The sequence below is a fragment of the Triturus cristatus genome, chromosome 9 (genome assembly GCF_964204655.1).
Source record: "Triturus cristatus chromosome 9, aTriCri1.1, whole genome shotgun sequence".
Taxonomy (NCBI): domain Eukaryota; kingdom Metazoa; phylum Chordata; class Amphibia; order Caudata; family Salamandridae; genus Triturus; species Triturus cristatus.
Window position 1 is genome coordinate 214,969,453 of NC_140592.1, and position 16,441 is coordinate 214,985,893.

The 16,441-nt window shown below is 47.3% G+C and overlaps 1 protein-coding gene across 4 annotated transcripts in view; it reads right to left on the reverse strand.

Moving 5' to 3' along the window:
* The window catches only part of PXK (PX domain containing serine/threonine kinase like), a 283,519-nt gene extending 275,933 nt beyond the window's left edge, over window positions 1–7,586 (reverse strand). Inside the window, exon 1 of one of the 4 annotated variants that reach the window (XM_085624745.1) lies at window positions 7,308–7,586. In XM_085624745.1, coding sequence (XP_085480871.1) covers window positions 7,308–7,409 — 102 coding nt within the window. In that variant the 5' untranslated portion in view covers window positions 7,410–7,586. The remainder of the gene's footprint in view (window positions 1–7,307) is intronic. The other 3 variants (XM_085624748.1, XM_085624746.1, XM_085624747.1) reach the window with 3 other exon arrangements.
* Window positions 7,587–16,441: the final 8,855 nt, after the last annotated feature.

The following is a 16,441-nucleotide window of genomic DNA, read 5'->3' on the forward strand; positions in this document are numbered from 1 at the left end:
AATTAATATGTACATTATCCTCAAGAGCACAAAACACTCAATTGCAACTCAAGTAAAGACATTGATTCCTCTGGGCCAATTCTTACTAAATACCACCAGGAACACCCAGGGGTCATCATTCTGTTCAGTAAATATTTTTCATTTATTCTTATCTGGCTAATAAAGTGTAGCAGTTTACCTTTGCCTTTTTCACCTTCAATGAACTGAACCAAATATCTCAATTTTCTCAACCCCGGTCGATTTAACAAAGTTAGTGTTGCGTGCACTTGTTTTTATATTTTTGGCACCCCCATTGACTTCCTGGCCCCACATCTTGAAGGTCTATTTTTGGTTCCATACAGTGTTCAGTTCTACGTTTTCTGTTATTTACTTAAGGACCATCAATTGCTCCAAATAGGTGACTCTAGTCAGATTGTTTGTGCCTGGTGGGATTCACCCACTATCTCATGAGGGGAACAGCTCCAAATATTGATGAGTAGTCTTGGGGCCACTGTGAATGATTCTTTACTGATGTTGGTCTGCCATTTGATGTTTACAGACCAAAACGCTGCTATTACAGATTGGAACTTTACTGTTAGATAAACTCACACATCCAGAACTTGAAAAATAAATTTGTTTTTGTTCTTACCCAAAGCCAAAATAACTGTGGAACTTGCTTAGGAACAGATTACTTCACTTAAATAGGGTAGAATTTTAATGTTATCTTTCACATCACTGACTCTTATTGATTCATTCTAAAAATAGTTTACATGGCTAAATTGTATTCAAATACCGAATTCAATTAACTGTCAATGATCTCCAGGTCCAGTCATGTTATATGATTTTGAATGAACAATAACATTAAATGCATTTCTTACTGTGGCTATATGAGTAATTTCCGGAACTGAGTAGATCAACCATGTGCAGAAACACTGCCCTTGGAAATCCCTTTTTTGTGTGCATTGTACCACTATTCCCCAGAGGGTACAAGGTTGCTTTATAATTTGCTTGGTGATAATGCTATATGCATAGCCCTTCATCACATATGGCTATGCAAATCATCCTTTTACAAAGATTAGCACACAACTTCTATCAAATGTATAGTAACCAACCACAGTGGGAAGCTTGGGGATCAAGCGCGATGGGTAATATCGGCGGGCCAACTTTACTCACAAAAGAGGTATAGTTCAGATAAAAGGTGCAACAAATCTTAAAAATGTGTGTTTTAGTTTCATATTCTTGGGGCTCACTGAATAAGATCTTGCAGCATTGACTGCAAAATGCAGACTTAGTAGAACACATGCTTTATAAATACAATATAAAATTAACTAAAAAGTGGGGGAAAACAAGACCCATGGTGGGGCGTAACAAAGCAAGAAGAGGTCAGGCAAATAAGTTATGTGCTTAAAAAGCACATTTTTTTCACCCCCACATTTATCCTCCTTGCCACCTCTCCTCCCCCGCCACTCCAACCTGAAAAACATACACTTCGACCAGATCTTTTAGTTAACCATTCCTATTGCTGTACTCCATAATTACACAACGGCAATGAATGGCCATTTGGTTCTTTCAAATCAGACAGCAAACTCAATATAGGCAAGGGAGGAAAAACCATCTCTCACCATTACATTAGAGATTTTTTCAAGAGCTCAGTTTACAAATGGAGATTTAGTGGCGGCAAAATATCTCCGATGAAAGTGCTTTTTAGAAAGAGTTTGCCATTGTTACTTACTAAGAAGCTAATGAAAACAAAACCAGTGTAGATGAACTATACTCCACAAATTATTAATTACAAGGCTACATACCCACTCCCTCGAACTCTAGGAATTTAAATATAATAAAGAGTTGCTATTTTAAAATCTACTGGATGACTATAATGGAAGACACGATGAGATGGTTATCTGTGTCAGAGGACACAATGCAGGATTGATTAAGTAAGGCTATATATGTCAGAGGACATTATACAGGCTTCCCTGAGCACCCACTGTATCGACGTCCTAGACAACCCAGAATGTTTTTTAATAGCACTGACACTAGAGGGTCTGGGTTGATGGAGTACCTGGTTGCGCACGGCAAACAATGTAATGGATATAGTAGGTAGAAATGACTTTTCCATCCCCACCTTTACAGATAGACGCTGCTGCATTACAATAGATTATATTTTTATATCATCTAGTTTGGAGGGAGTCATTGCTGCATGGGAAAGTGCCCTCATCGCACTATGGCGACCACAACCCTATCGAGGTAGTATTCTAACTACCCCCAAGCCTAATTACAGGATTTATTGCACAGCTAGAATCCTCCAACTGACCACTGACAATTTAAGATTGGTAAGGAGAGTCGAAGAACCTGCCCAACATTTTTACAAAGTGATCAAAGGAGAACCCAAAACTGATCGAGACTTGCTTAATTGAGGTAGATACCGAACACCAAGTAACTGGTGCCTTTAGTGTGTTTGTCTTAATATAAGGGGGATCTTACTGTGCCCAACCTATAATAAGCCCAGGTGGTTTGACAAAGAAGGTTCTATGGTTAACCAACAGTTACGTAGGGCCCTTATGGTAAAACCTAGGGATCCACTGGAAGTTCCATCTCTACATAAGGAATATAAAGTAGTCACCACTAGGAGAAACAGGGAAGTTCTAACCAAACAGTGGTTTCACAGGTGTCGGTGGATAATACAAAGAACAGCAGACTTTTTTGGTCTGCTGTATCTGATATGAGGCACATGAACCAGACACTGATCCCGATTACTTGTCAAATCACTGGTGAATCATGCGAGAAGCATTTTAAAAATATTTATGCAGCCATCCCAGAGGAGGCCAAGATCATTATGGTCCCAAGCTGTATAGGAGTTCAGGTTTTGTTGAGCAAAGTAAAGGAAGCAATAGAACAGTGTACGGGTGGCAAAGCCTCTGGCCCGATGGGGTTCCAATCGACCCTACTAAGCATAACCCTGATTTCTGGGCACCGTTATTAATGAACATTTTAACAATCTTGTCCTCCCTCCACTGCCGAGCTCATGGTCAACCTCTATTATAGTGCCCATCTTCAAAAAAGGTGACGGCATGCAGCCGAGTTGTTACAGGCCCATTTCCTTAATAGCCTCAACATTAGAAATATTAGGAAGGCTTCTGAACAACAGGATTAAGGATTGGACAGAGGAGAAGCACATTCTTTACCCTTGCCAATATGGATACCGAAGTTGGGTCAGGACCATCGATCAGTGTTTAAATTGGACCCTGATTATAGGGAAGTATACTGTAGCCAGACAATGCCCTATATATTTGGCTTTTATGGATTTGACCACAGCATTTGATTCTGTATATGGTTCAAAGTTGTGGTCAAACCTTCTTTTATGTGGAATGGATGAAGCACTGGTGCAGTTTTTAGCATACTTGCAGAAGAATATGAAGGCACGAGTCAGACTCAACATTCACGGGGAGGTCTCTAATGATATAGGAGTCTTTCGAGGAGTAAGACAGGTGTGTTTTAGCCCCGCTTTCATTTATTTTATATATTAATAATCTGTACCCCAGCCTAACTCCTATTACTGCTGACGCTCCAAAGGCTATCCCCTTCCTTCCCTCTTGATGATGCGGTGTTGATGGCGTGCACTCCAAGAGCCTTGCGCATCCTACTACATGAATTTGTGGACTTTAGGGTGACTTAGACATGCATACAAATTATGCTAAATATTATATCATGTCCTGCGGCCCCAGAAAATCAGTTGTCTGCTCATAACATTGGGGAGAACAAATTAAAATGCACTAGCACTTTTCCTTATTTAGGGCTTACTTTCGATGCTACAGTTTTACGGTCAGTGCACACTACCCACTGCAGATCTAAAATGATTAAGACTGTTGGCATTCTTCTTAGTCTAGCCCCAATTTAGGGGAGAGGGAGCTCTCATACCCCTGCTGCAAATTCACAGGATGCAGTGTGTCCTGATAGCGACATATGGCGCAGAGATCTGGGGAATTTCTAAATGTGATTCCATCCAGAACAAAGAAAATAGGTTCTGAAGAAAAGTCTTAGCGGTCCCCATTTCATCATCCCATTTTATTTGCCATACTGAACTGGGACTTTCATATATAGAAGATTTTATTAACGCCAGACCCCTCTTACTATGGTCAGCAGTGTGGAAAAATAAGTAGAGTCTTACGGGAGATATTATTAAAAACTGGTCCAGTTGTGCAAAGGTCTTGCCGATCCCCTGGTTAGCAGAACTGGAGGCAAGTCTTCACAAGATTGGCTATCAGCATGTATTCACAGACCATGAGCACTCCATTAGTATTAGCAAAAAACAACTTCAGCAAGCTTCGTATGATTTCGCTCACACTGAAAGAATGAATGCGGAGACGAGGAAGTCGACTGTGGTAGCCTGTATGAAGAGGACAACAGATTGTCCAAAGAGATATCTTGTGACTGGGCCAACAGGTCGCCGAGGGCACAGTTTATTGTTCCGATATAGGGCAGACACAATCATATACCTACTGTGCTTCCCTCTGGGTTTTCAAAGAAATCTTAATCTAAAACCTTGCCCCTGTAATGGAGATAAGGGCAAACCACGCTGAATTTCCTATTTTTTGTGTGGCTTTTATTCAATGTACACTAAGCAGTTCTTACTTACCCTTATAAAGAGACGCAATATTAATGATTTTAAGGTAGCTTTTAATATGTTATATCAACTTTCTGATGAAGAGGTAACTGTTCACGTAGGCACTTTTTTTTTTAGATCTGCAGTGCGAGCCCTTAGTTTATGAATACAGGTTAACCTGGATTATTTGATTATGCTGCAAACAGTTGAATTGCACTGAAGACTAAGATCCTTTTTAAAAGATTGTTTTTATACACTGCATATTACTATGTTATTGTTAGTTTTTATTGTAAATGTCTGTGCTTTTATGGGTACTTTGTGTACCTGAATAGAGATTTTGAACTGCACTAGTCTACCATAACTACAGGATTTAAACATTTTGGCGGTTATGGGTCTGTTTTTTTATGGGTTTTATGGAGGTACACCCAATACGATTCTCGCCCCTAATGGCATACAGGCCTGGGTTTTTTCCAAGACATGGATGGAGATGCATTGGTTATGGATATTGGCTTTATTTGGCCCTAATTCTTATTTAGTAGTCAAGATCTAGTCTTGGGGAATTGATAAGGGACCTGTTGAGTTGAGACAAAAATGTCCAGCTTAACGGTTCCTGTGGTCCTTGAAGTAATAGAGAGCCTCTGTCCTGCTGAATCTACTATCAGAGGAGCGCTTCAGCCACATAATACAAATTTAAACAACCAGCAGATCTAATTTGTAAATACTGAATGCAGGCATATCCAATTACACTCTATACATTTAAGGAGTCAGACTGTGCTTCTCCAGATGAAGAGGTGAAATAGAACGTACAACATTTATACTCTAACACATTTCTGTTGATTTGGCGCAAAGCAAAGACACAAATGCTACAATTGTAATTATATACGGTTTTATAAAGCGCAAACCAGCCCAATAGGAGTCTGGGAGTTTTACATTAAAAAAAAATAACAAGTACAGTTATAATGGAAAGCAAATTAATTATAATCATTACCAGCTGTAAACCAGCAGATGTGGACCTCACATCAGCGAAGTAAAAAAAAAAGTAAGGGGTTGTGTAGTAGTCTACCCAGTGCTTAGTATGCCTTACGGCTGCAGAAGAGGAGAGGCGAAAAACAGACTAGTGAACATTATCTAGGGTGTTCTCCTTAAACTACCAATTCGAACAAGACAAAACTGATAATGATGATCTAATAACTGAAGGAATTTGAGACCTGTCATTGGCTTTCCAAGTCTTGCAAAAATTCATTTGGTTAACATTTTAGAAGGCAGGCAAAAAAAAAAACACAGGTACTCACGACATTTTTAATCTAAGTTGCAACAACTTGAAATGATAGCTTGTCTTGAAAAAGCGAAGTAATTTAGTGAAACGTGTCAGCTGGATTGTAATATAGATTTTTCTACTGTAAAAGTACTATGTATATTGCGAATATTAAATTGGACTCTTGAGAAAGTGTAGAGTAGTGTCTGGTGGGTGAAGTGAGATTGATAAGCTTTTAGATGCCCTTACCACTTGCTTTTAATGAGATTGTAATCAGTTATTGAGTATAACTGACATTTGCACACAGGGTACAATGCATTAAAAGGAGCATATACAGAACTGCAAACACATTCAAATTATAGTGAGAAGAAAGGGAAAGGAATTTTACAAAATGTACCCTGAACTTCACATTAGTGCATGCAGATCACCTAACGTCGAACAGTAAAAACACAATAGTTAAAACCTTCAATTTAGGGAATACCAGAGTAGGGAAATTTATAAATGGGCAACAGACCAGAAACAGTGGCGGGAATAAACTCAGCATAATACACATGGCAAAATGAAGCAAAATGTGTCCTACAGCACTGAGCTTACACCACAGAAAGCCTTAGCTGTATACTGCTTGCTCAGGTTCAGAGGAAGGCTAGGACTTCCATGGCTCGGACTCTTAGCACACTGTTGATAATCTATCAATCATGTTCATTCACATATGCCGTTACTGGCGACAGTCGCCAGAGCATGAAATTAAAATATGAAAGCAGGTAGAACGCCTCACTGGTGAAGGAAAGGACAGTGGGAGAAATGGATATTTAGGGAAGACAAATACAAGACACAAACATAAAGAGCGTCTTAGGGAAACGTCAGAGAGAAAAGACATTATCGCTAAAAACACGGATGAACCGCCAAGGATGGGAGGAGGTGGGAGCACTAAACCGATAAAACGAGACACGAGGAAATACCGAGGAGCAAGGAAAATAGCAAATGTAGAGAAGAACAGACAAAGAGCGAAAGATCGAGACAACATAAATGGGAAGAGAAAAATGGAAAAACAGATGAAAACACGAATACAGATTAGAAGATACTGACCGATAGATATAAAGATGTTCGGGCAACGTAATGGAGCCAGGTTAAAAATAAAAAAAGTAAAGACACGTCCAGCACATTACTGTTGTCCGACACTACAAATACCGAGAGTGGAGCATAAGAAATGTAAATAAAAACAGAGGGATACGTGTGGGGCAAAGGTGGAGAAAACGTAGGAAGGGAATAAGCAGACACAGAGGAGGCCTGAGAGTTTCCAGGACCTTATCCACTGGCGTCCCCTGCTCCCAAGGCAACCTACACTCGCTCCTCAGAAGGCTTCGGCCCGCTGGCCGGGGGACCGCACCGCTCTCCCAGCCCCGACTGCCCGCCTCGGAGCTCGGTCTGTCTCCCTTCGGCAGCCCCCTTGGCACCGACCCGCCGATCCCTTACCGTATGGGAATGCAGGCTCTGGCTGGCCTCGATCACCGCTGTCAGCGGCACCGTGTCATCCAGCAGCACCTTCCCGGCCGGAGGCTTGTCCATGAAGGCCATGCCGCGCGCGGCTGCGGGCTGTACGGGGGAAGCACAGTGACAAGGGAAGAGCTCGGGCCGGCAGCATTCGGCGCTCTGTGGGGCTCAGCGCTGGAGACGGAGGCGGGCCTGCTGTCAACAGGACCTCCCCGGCGCCCGCTGGGTCCTAAAGCCCCACGCTCACACAACTTGGCATGCAGTGGGGTGTAGGAACCTCCTTCCCTCCGCCACCTCCGCCGGCGGTCGGATTCCCCCATTCCGCCCCCTGATAATCAGAGCCAGCCTCCTGCCATCCTCTTCTACGCCCCTAACAACCACTTCTCGTCCTACTGCCAACCCAGTCTCCTCCTCTGGCTCTTCCTTCTGTAATGGAGTTATCTTTCTCTCGCTAATTTACATCTTCACCTACCGCCCTTTTCTCCTCCCCCTACTAGCCACGCCTTCTCCATCAGCTTCTTCTGATAGCATGCCTTATTTCCTTCATGACAATCTCCACTTACCCATCTCCACTTACCCTGCCAACCTTGTCACCGACTGTGATGTCAGTCTACTTCTTACCGTGACCAGCACTCATATGCCATAATGTGGATGGCACCAGCAACATTATCACAAAGAAATGTGCACAACCCACAAATACAACAAAAATGAAAAGTACACTAGGGCTTCATTTTGAGATATGGTTGCTGTAATATCTGACGGTCTAGATATTTCTCAGACCGCTCCACGTCATCCGCGGGCCAGGCGTGGCCTGCGGGGTAAAATAAATGGAGCCGCCCGCTCCGTGGCGCGGTCTTCAAGCCGAGCACTGGTGTGGTCTCCCATGATTTAGCGTCTCCGCGCCCCAGTGCGACCTTGCTGCCCCGTTCCCGAGGCCCGCGGCAGGGCCTCATCACACTGGCGACGAGGGTGGGGCGGACAACGACGTGCGCACCAGCAGCCGAGCGCCGCTGCACATGTGGATCGGAGCGCCGGAGACCAACGCACGTGCACGTGCACCATGCCTAGGTGAGGGCCTGAGACCACGCGGCACCGCGGTGAAGCAGATCCAGCTACAGGGTGAGTGCTGCCTTGAAGACCCACCCTGTACAGCTGCCAGTTAGATCGTGTGAAGGCAGATAAGAGCCAAGAAGCCCCCCAAACCGTTGCGTTTGAAGGCAGGAAAATTCCGAAGTGGGCCCCAAGCACAGCAAAAGGAAGGAAAAAAACAAGCTTTGACAATCCAAAAAAACAAAGAAGGACAGGGCACCTGCGCTGGAAAGGTACACAGGCCCACAACACACCCCTGATTGAGGCCCACTGCCACTGCCCTGCTACAGCCTTCAATACCCCAGAGTGGAGAGGGGAGAAAGGGGATATCGGCACACACTGAGGTGTGAAACGTAAAACAGCAAGCCAGCAGGGGAGGGACACGCCACCTGCCCCACAAAGCCAAGGTAGACACCTGCAGCACGCACGATGGGTGACAACGACCAAGGGGCCGCACCAGGCCCAGGAGCTGCACCTGGCCAAGCAGCAGCGCCAGCTCACATTCCGTTCCAACACGCAGCATCGGGAGTCCTATCCCCCGTTCAGCGAACTAGAAGACCCGGCGACAGCGTCGCCCCGATGGAAAATCTGGATAGAACGGCTCAACAACTATTTCATCGCGACCAGGGAGACGGACGACGCAATAAAAAGGTCCCTGCTCCTGCACTACGCAGGGGACGAAATATTCAAACTATTCAAGCATTTACCCAACACGGGAGCAGACGCCGATTACAACACGGCGGTAGCCGCCCTCGACGCCCATTTTGACCCACAACTAAACCCAGATTTCGAACGGTTTAAGTTGCGCCAAGCACGGCAAAGGGAAGGTGAATCGATGGACGTATTCTATGCCCGGCTGCGGGAGCTCGCTAGCACACGCACAGAGGACGACCAGCCAAAAGAGATACGCGCACAACTAATACAGGGGTGCCGAGATAAGACGCTACGAGGGCTCATCCCTCGCCAACCGAAAATCGCACTTGAGGACATGCTAGTACTAGCCAGGTCACATGACCTGTCCGCAGTCAGAGCGAATGAGATGGACCATGCGCTCATCAAAACCCCAGGACGGGCCGAGAACATCAAAACAGAACGTGCAGACGCCATCCGAGCAAAACCACGAGGAGACTCATCTAGGAGCTCAAAACCGGAAGGAACAAAACAAAGGTGTGGGTATTGCGGGCACGAGCCACATTCTGCGAAAGACTGCCCCGTGCAAGGGAAAACGTCCACCAACTGCGGAATACCCAACCATTTTGCATCAGTATGCCGGAGGCGCACCAAAGGCCGTGAGTTCCGAAACCGAAGGCCCCCGACAGAGGCAGTACGGCAACTGTCGGTAACAGAGGGGAGGCCCCCGGAAGATCCGAAGAGGAAAGGGAGAAGATACCAGGAAACGAGTGAAGAGTCATCGGACGATGACGAAGAGGAGGTGTACTTGATCTCGTTCGCGCGGGAACTCAAGTTACGCCGCAGGCCTTAACCAACGTGTGTGGTACACGTGGCAGGGACGGAAATGCAAGCTGTCATCGATACGGGCGCCACAGTGAACGTGATGGGCCTTCAGCACTATCGACGCCTAAGACTCTGCCCGCCGGTGAAGCCGTCCAAAACGAGAATCTATGCATACGGGGCAGACACCCCTCTTCCACTAAAAGGGAAAATCACAGTCCCCGTCAAGGCAGACGACCTGGAAGTAATGACAACGATCCATGTCATTGACAGAGAAGCAGACACTCTAATAAGCAGCTACACCGCAGAAGACCTGGGTTTGATCTCTTTCGCAAGGAGAATACAGACTCACCAAGTAGAAGAGCTGCTCAACCAGTTCCCCGAGTTATTCCAAGGCCTCGGACGAATCAAATGTGACCCGGTCAAACTACACATTGACAGGACGGTCGTCCCAGTCGCTTTGCGACACAGGAGAGTCCCTTTCCATCTGCGGCCGCTGGTGGAAAAGGAATTAGACAACCTGGAAAGGCTAGGCGTCATCGAGAAGGTGTCAGGACCAACACCCTGGGTGTCTCCAATGGTCATTGCAGAAAAGCCGAAGCAGCCAGGAGCGATACGACTCTGTATCGACATGAGATTACCCAACAAAGCCATACAAAGGGAGCGTCATATCACACCGACAATGGACGATATCATCGCAGACGTAAATGGATCAAAGTGGTTCTCAAAGATCGACCTAAATGCTGGGTACCACCAGCTCCCGCTGGCCAAGGAAAGCCGCTACATTACCACATTCAGCACCCATCTGGGACTCCGGAGGTACAAAAGACTCAACTTTGGAATATCATCGGCGGCGAAAGTATTCCAGAACACAATACGTGAAATGCTGTCGGGTCTACCCAATGTACTAAACGTAAGCGATGATATTCTCATCCACTCGGCGACGGCCGCGGACCACTACAAACACCTCCGCAACCAACTGACACGCCTCAAAGAACACGGGGCAACCCTACACAGGGACAAATGCCAGTTCTTCCAACCGTCCCTGGAGTTCTTTGGGTATGTGTTCAACCAGAAAGGCATTCAGGTAGACCCAAGGAAGTCACAATCAATCAGAGCCGCACCCGCGCCAACGACACCAACGGAGGTGCGCAGCTTCCTAGGAATGGTAACATACTGCGGGAGATTCATCCCCGGGCTAGCCATGTGAGCGGAACCCCTCCGGGCCCTCACGAAATCAGACGCAAAGTGGCAATGGGGACAGAAGGAGGAAGAGGCATTCCAAGGCATAAAAGACGCCCTCCTAGGAGAAGCCACGCTCGCGTACTTTGATCCCACGAAACGGACGGAAGTCCTGGTGGATGCCAGCCCCGTGGGACTCGGTGCCGTGCTGGCTCAGGAACGTGAACTGGATCGATGGGCAGCCCTGTCATTCGCCAGCAAGTCCCTCACACCCACCGAAACCCGATATGCCCAAATTGAACGAGAAGCGCTGGCTATCAAATGGGCGTGCAACCATTTCCACCTGTACCTCAAAGGACAGCCGTTCACGATGGTCACCGACCACCAGCCGCTCGTACCACTCTTCAAGGGGACGGCACCTCACCCACCGCCGCGCATCGAGAGATGGGCAGTTCAGCTGCAACCCTATGAAATGGAGGTAGTATACCGGCCAGGAGCCAAGAACCCGGCAGGCGTCCTGTCCAGACATCCGGACCCGTCGGAGACCCAGGAGGACAGGGAAGAGGTCGAACAGTATGTACATTTGGTGTCTACAGCGGCCTGCCCCCTGAACAGGACCCTGGAGGACATCAAGGAGGCAGCCACCACAGACGCAGTCTACAACAGAACGCTGAAAGCTGTACAAGATGGGTCATGGACAAACTATCTGCGGCAAGCCAACTCCTGGGGCCCGGAAGAGCGAGAGCACACAGCAAAAATGTGGCAGATCAGGCACGAACTCAGCGCCACCAACAACGGGATCCTGCTCAGAGGGCCCCGACTGGTGATACCACAAGCATTGCGACACAAGGCGACACAATTGGCCCACGGAGGACATCAGGGAGTCACCAAAATGAAGGCCAGGATGAGAGAGAAAGTCTGGTTCCCAGAGCTGGAGAGCATGGTGGAAGAATATGTAAGGCGATGCCCGCTGTGCCAACTGACCGGCAGCCTGGAAAGACCCGTGCCGGTGATCACGGAAGACGCGTGCACTGTCCCGTGGTCACGGGTAAGCATAGACTTTGGGAGTTTCCCCGGAGGGAAGCACACACTGGTGCTGGTGGATGCGTTCTCAAAGTATCCCATAGTAGAACTGGTAGCGTCCACGGCATTCACCCACTTAGAACCCGTACTAGAGCGAGTATTCGCCATGTTCGGGCTCCCACAGGAAATCCGTAGCGACAACGGACCGCCTTTCCAAGGAGCTGAGTTTGCCACATTCCTAAGACAAAGAGGAATACATCACCGGCAGATGTAGAACGCTTTATGCGCACACTAAACAAGGTATTCCGCATAGCGGGTGTAGAACAAGCAGACCCGGAAAGACGGCTTCACGAATTTCTACGGGAATACCGAAGCTCACCATACTGCACCACCCAGAGGAGCCCGTGGGCCCAGATGCTTCATGGTCCACGGAGAGATCTACTCCCGACCTGCCAAGGATGGGCGCCACCCCCGTTGGAGGCCGAGGACGTACAAGACCGGAGAGCCCGCCGAAACCAACGAGCAAGCGGCCATCGCCGGGCCATGGAAAGGACACTCCGCGCAGGGGCTACCGTCCTCCTAAAGGACCGCCGTCCCAGAGGAAAATTCAAAACGAACTATGAACCATGGCCCTGGACAGTCACCGCGAATCACGGGACCATGGTCACAGCACAAAGGGGAGGAGAAGAGGTGTCCCGTAATGTGTCGTGGTTCAAGGAAGTGCCCCCAAGTCACCCCGTGAGACCCATGGAAGGACCGACAGGGAGTACACCTACATCCGTACCCGGGACCACCAAGACTATCACCGCACCGGCGGCCAGTCCCGCTCCAGAGAGCGGACTCCCCACCAGTCCGTGACTGCGGGGCTCTCCGCAAAGGTATAGCCTGAGGCCTAGCCAGAGACTGAGAGACTTTGCCTGCTGAGAACATCCAGAGACGGCGGACGGAGGGCACGCAAGTACTACCACCTCTGTGGTTTGAACTGTTTAAAACTGTGATTAGTTTTGGGGGTTGTTTGTTGACCGATTTGGATAGGGATGTAATATCTGACGGTCTAGTTATTTGTCAGACCGCTCCACGTCATCCGCGGGCCAGGCGTGGCCTGCGGGGTAAAATAAATGGAGTCGCCCGCTCGGGGGCGCGGTCTTCAAGCCGAGCACTGGTGTGGTCTCCCATGATTTAGCGTCCCCGCGCCCCAGCGCGACCTTGCTGGCCGGTTCCCAAGGCCCGCGGCAGGGCCTCATCACAGTTGCCACCTTTTTTGCTGACTTCCATAGAAAAACACTGGCCAGACTCATTAAACTGCAGAGGTGGGAGTGAGACAACCATTGTCTCAAATGCCTACTCATTGCATATAGTAAAATATCTTGAACAAAGAATTTGATGACCAGTCAGCAGCCTGAAGAATATCTTCCACTCTAGACCTAAGAGCAAGCACTTTAGATGCCATAGCACCTCTAGCTGAATGAGTGCCATACAAAGAAATATCGATCCCAGCCTCCGACATGACCCAGGGAACCCAACGCGCCAATGTCGCTACTGACACTGGACGAAAAGGCTTTTGAATAGCCAGTAACAAAGGACTAAGAGGATCATTTCTATGAGCCAAAGTGCTTTCTTCATAAACCTGCAAAGATTTTACTACACATAATTTAGCATTGTGAGGAAAAGCAGGATAATCAATGGACTGTGACATGGTTTGTGTTCTCTTTCGAAATAAGAAATAAAACACCACAAGGAGAAAACAACCTACCTGCAAGGTCCAGAGCTCGCACATCCGACACTCGTCAAGCATTAAATCAAGAATAAAAGCAGTGCCGGCTTTAGGGCAGTGCGACTGGTGCGGCCGCACTGGGCGCTGACCTGGATGGGGGTGCTGTGTTTAGCATTACTTACGTTTAAAAGCCCCTGTGTGCGTTCAGCTTTCAGGCAGCAAAAAAAAAACGAAATTCAAGATAACTCTTGAGATTAATGTTCTTGCTAGAGGGAAAGAGCAAAGTTTTGTCTTGTAGCAGTTTTGACATTAAATAGAACGGGAGCGTTATTATGCCTGCTGCAAAGAACAGATGTGTATTTTATGTGGATAGTCGAGTGGATTAGTAAAGCTAGGCTTTACCAGTGCTTTAAAACAAATGAAATGTATGTGGGAGAGGAGCTATCGAGAGGTGAGGGGCACTTACCAGGTGGTAGTGAGAAAATCAAAGGAGGAGTTAATTGGGGGGCGCCAATAAAGATTGTTGCACCGGGCGCCACCCACACTAAAGCCGGCCCTGAATAAAAGCATAGTCAATTTAGCAGAAAGTTGTTTCAAGGTCAAGTCATGATTACCAGACCATGACTCCAATAAAGACATAACATTTGTAACATCCCATAACTGAATGTATTTAGGTTTCGGAGGATGAGTCACCCTGATACCTTTCATTAATTTACATACCATGGGATGGACACCCTCAGGCTTGCCATCAACCGGGTCATGTCCAGCGGACATTGCTGATCTCAAATGTTTTACTGACCTGTAACAGAATCCAGATTCAACACACTCCGAAAGGAAATTCAGAACATCTTTCAATTTGTATTCCAACGGGATCCACCTCCCATTGAAGGCACCTACCCACCTAACGTTTCCATGCAGAAGAGTATCATTTATGGGTGGAAGGAGCCCAAGCTTGATGAATAAATTGGGCAGCTGCCACCGAAAGCCCTGCAATCTAGTCATGTCTTCTGAAATCTTCCAGACCATGAGGGTTAACTGGTCCTGAAGAATCGGAGGATGCGGCTAACCCACTGGGTCCAGGAGTAGCCAAGGGAAAACAGAAAAGAGAATGGGAAGAGCAGCAGATAAATCTAGAAGTTTCGAAAACCAAGATTGTGTCTTCCACAGAGGGTGACCAGAACCAGGGTCGCCAATTGACATCTGACTTGAGCGGCCACCCTCAAAATCATGGCAAACGGTGAGAAAGCATAATTCACCTGATCCTTCCATGATTGAAGGACGGCATCCGTCACCATGGCCATTGGATCCGGCCTCCAACTGTAGAACTGTTTCAGTTGAACATTGAGCCAGGAAGCAAACAGGTCCACTTGACACGGACCGAGTAGACATTATCTCCTGAAAGATGCAAGGGTGGAGTGTGCTGTCGCTGTAGTCCAGTAGGAATCTGAAATTCCAATCTGCAACTAGATTGTCCTTGCCAGGGAGGAATTCTGCCAGAACCGTAATCTAAAGGGCAAGGCAGAAGTGCCAGAATTCCCAGGCAATGTGACCAGCAGACGTGATCTCGTGCCCCCCAAGCATTTGATGTAATGAACCGCCGAGACGCTGTCCTTCCGCAGGAGAATGCAGCAGTTGCTCTTGATGAGAGAGATTGATTTTATGGCAAAACAGCTGGCCAGAAGTTCCAGGCAATTATTATGAAGTCGTAATTCTTCGGCTGACCAACGACCGCTAGTAGAAAATTCTCCGCATCGTGCACCCAATCTGCAACGACTGGCGTCTGACTCGATGACAATGTCGGGGGTACTCCGAAAATGGCTTTGCCGCTCCATGCCTCCATATGGAGGAGCCATCACTGAAGTTCTTCTTGGACTTTGACAGACAAAGGAATTAGATGGTCATAACTGAAACCCTGTTGCAAGCAGTGAATCTTCAGACGTTGAAGAGCTCTGTAATGCAACAGACCCGGAAAAAGCACCTGAATCAAAGATGCTAGCAAACCCACAATCCGGGCTAGGAATATCAAAGACACCATCTTTTTCGACAGAGTCGATCTCAACTCCCTCTTGATGGACTTTATTTTCAAGGGAGGAAGAAGCAATTGCGCTCTCAGGGAGCCCCCTGAAAACCCAAGAATTCTACTTGCTGGGATGGAATAGTCATGGACCTTTTGGTATTTTTCACAAATCCCAGTTCCTGGAGAAGAGACATCATCCAAGACAAATGACTTAACAGAAGGGAATGATCTTGAGCTAAGAGAAGCATGTCGTCCAGAGAGATGATCATGCGAACCCCATCTCCCTTAAGCGGACAACCACTGGTTTCAGAAGTTTGGTGAACACCCATGGGGCCGAGGATAGGCTGAATGGAAGAGATTGATACTTGACCCATTGGCTTTTCCAGCAGAACTGCAGGTACCAACGATGAGAGGGGCAAATGGGGACGGATAGATAGGCATTCTTGAGATCAAGAGAAGCCATCCAATCTCGTTCTTGAAGAAGGTCCCTTAGTAGATGGATACCCTCCATCTTGAAATGGTGTCAAATCACTAAAGGGTTGAAATTTCTGAGATTCAGAAATAAACTTTAAACCCCCACCCCCCCCACTTTTCTTTTGTACCAGAAACACGTTGCTGCAGAATCCCCTTTGAGGGAAC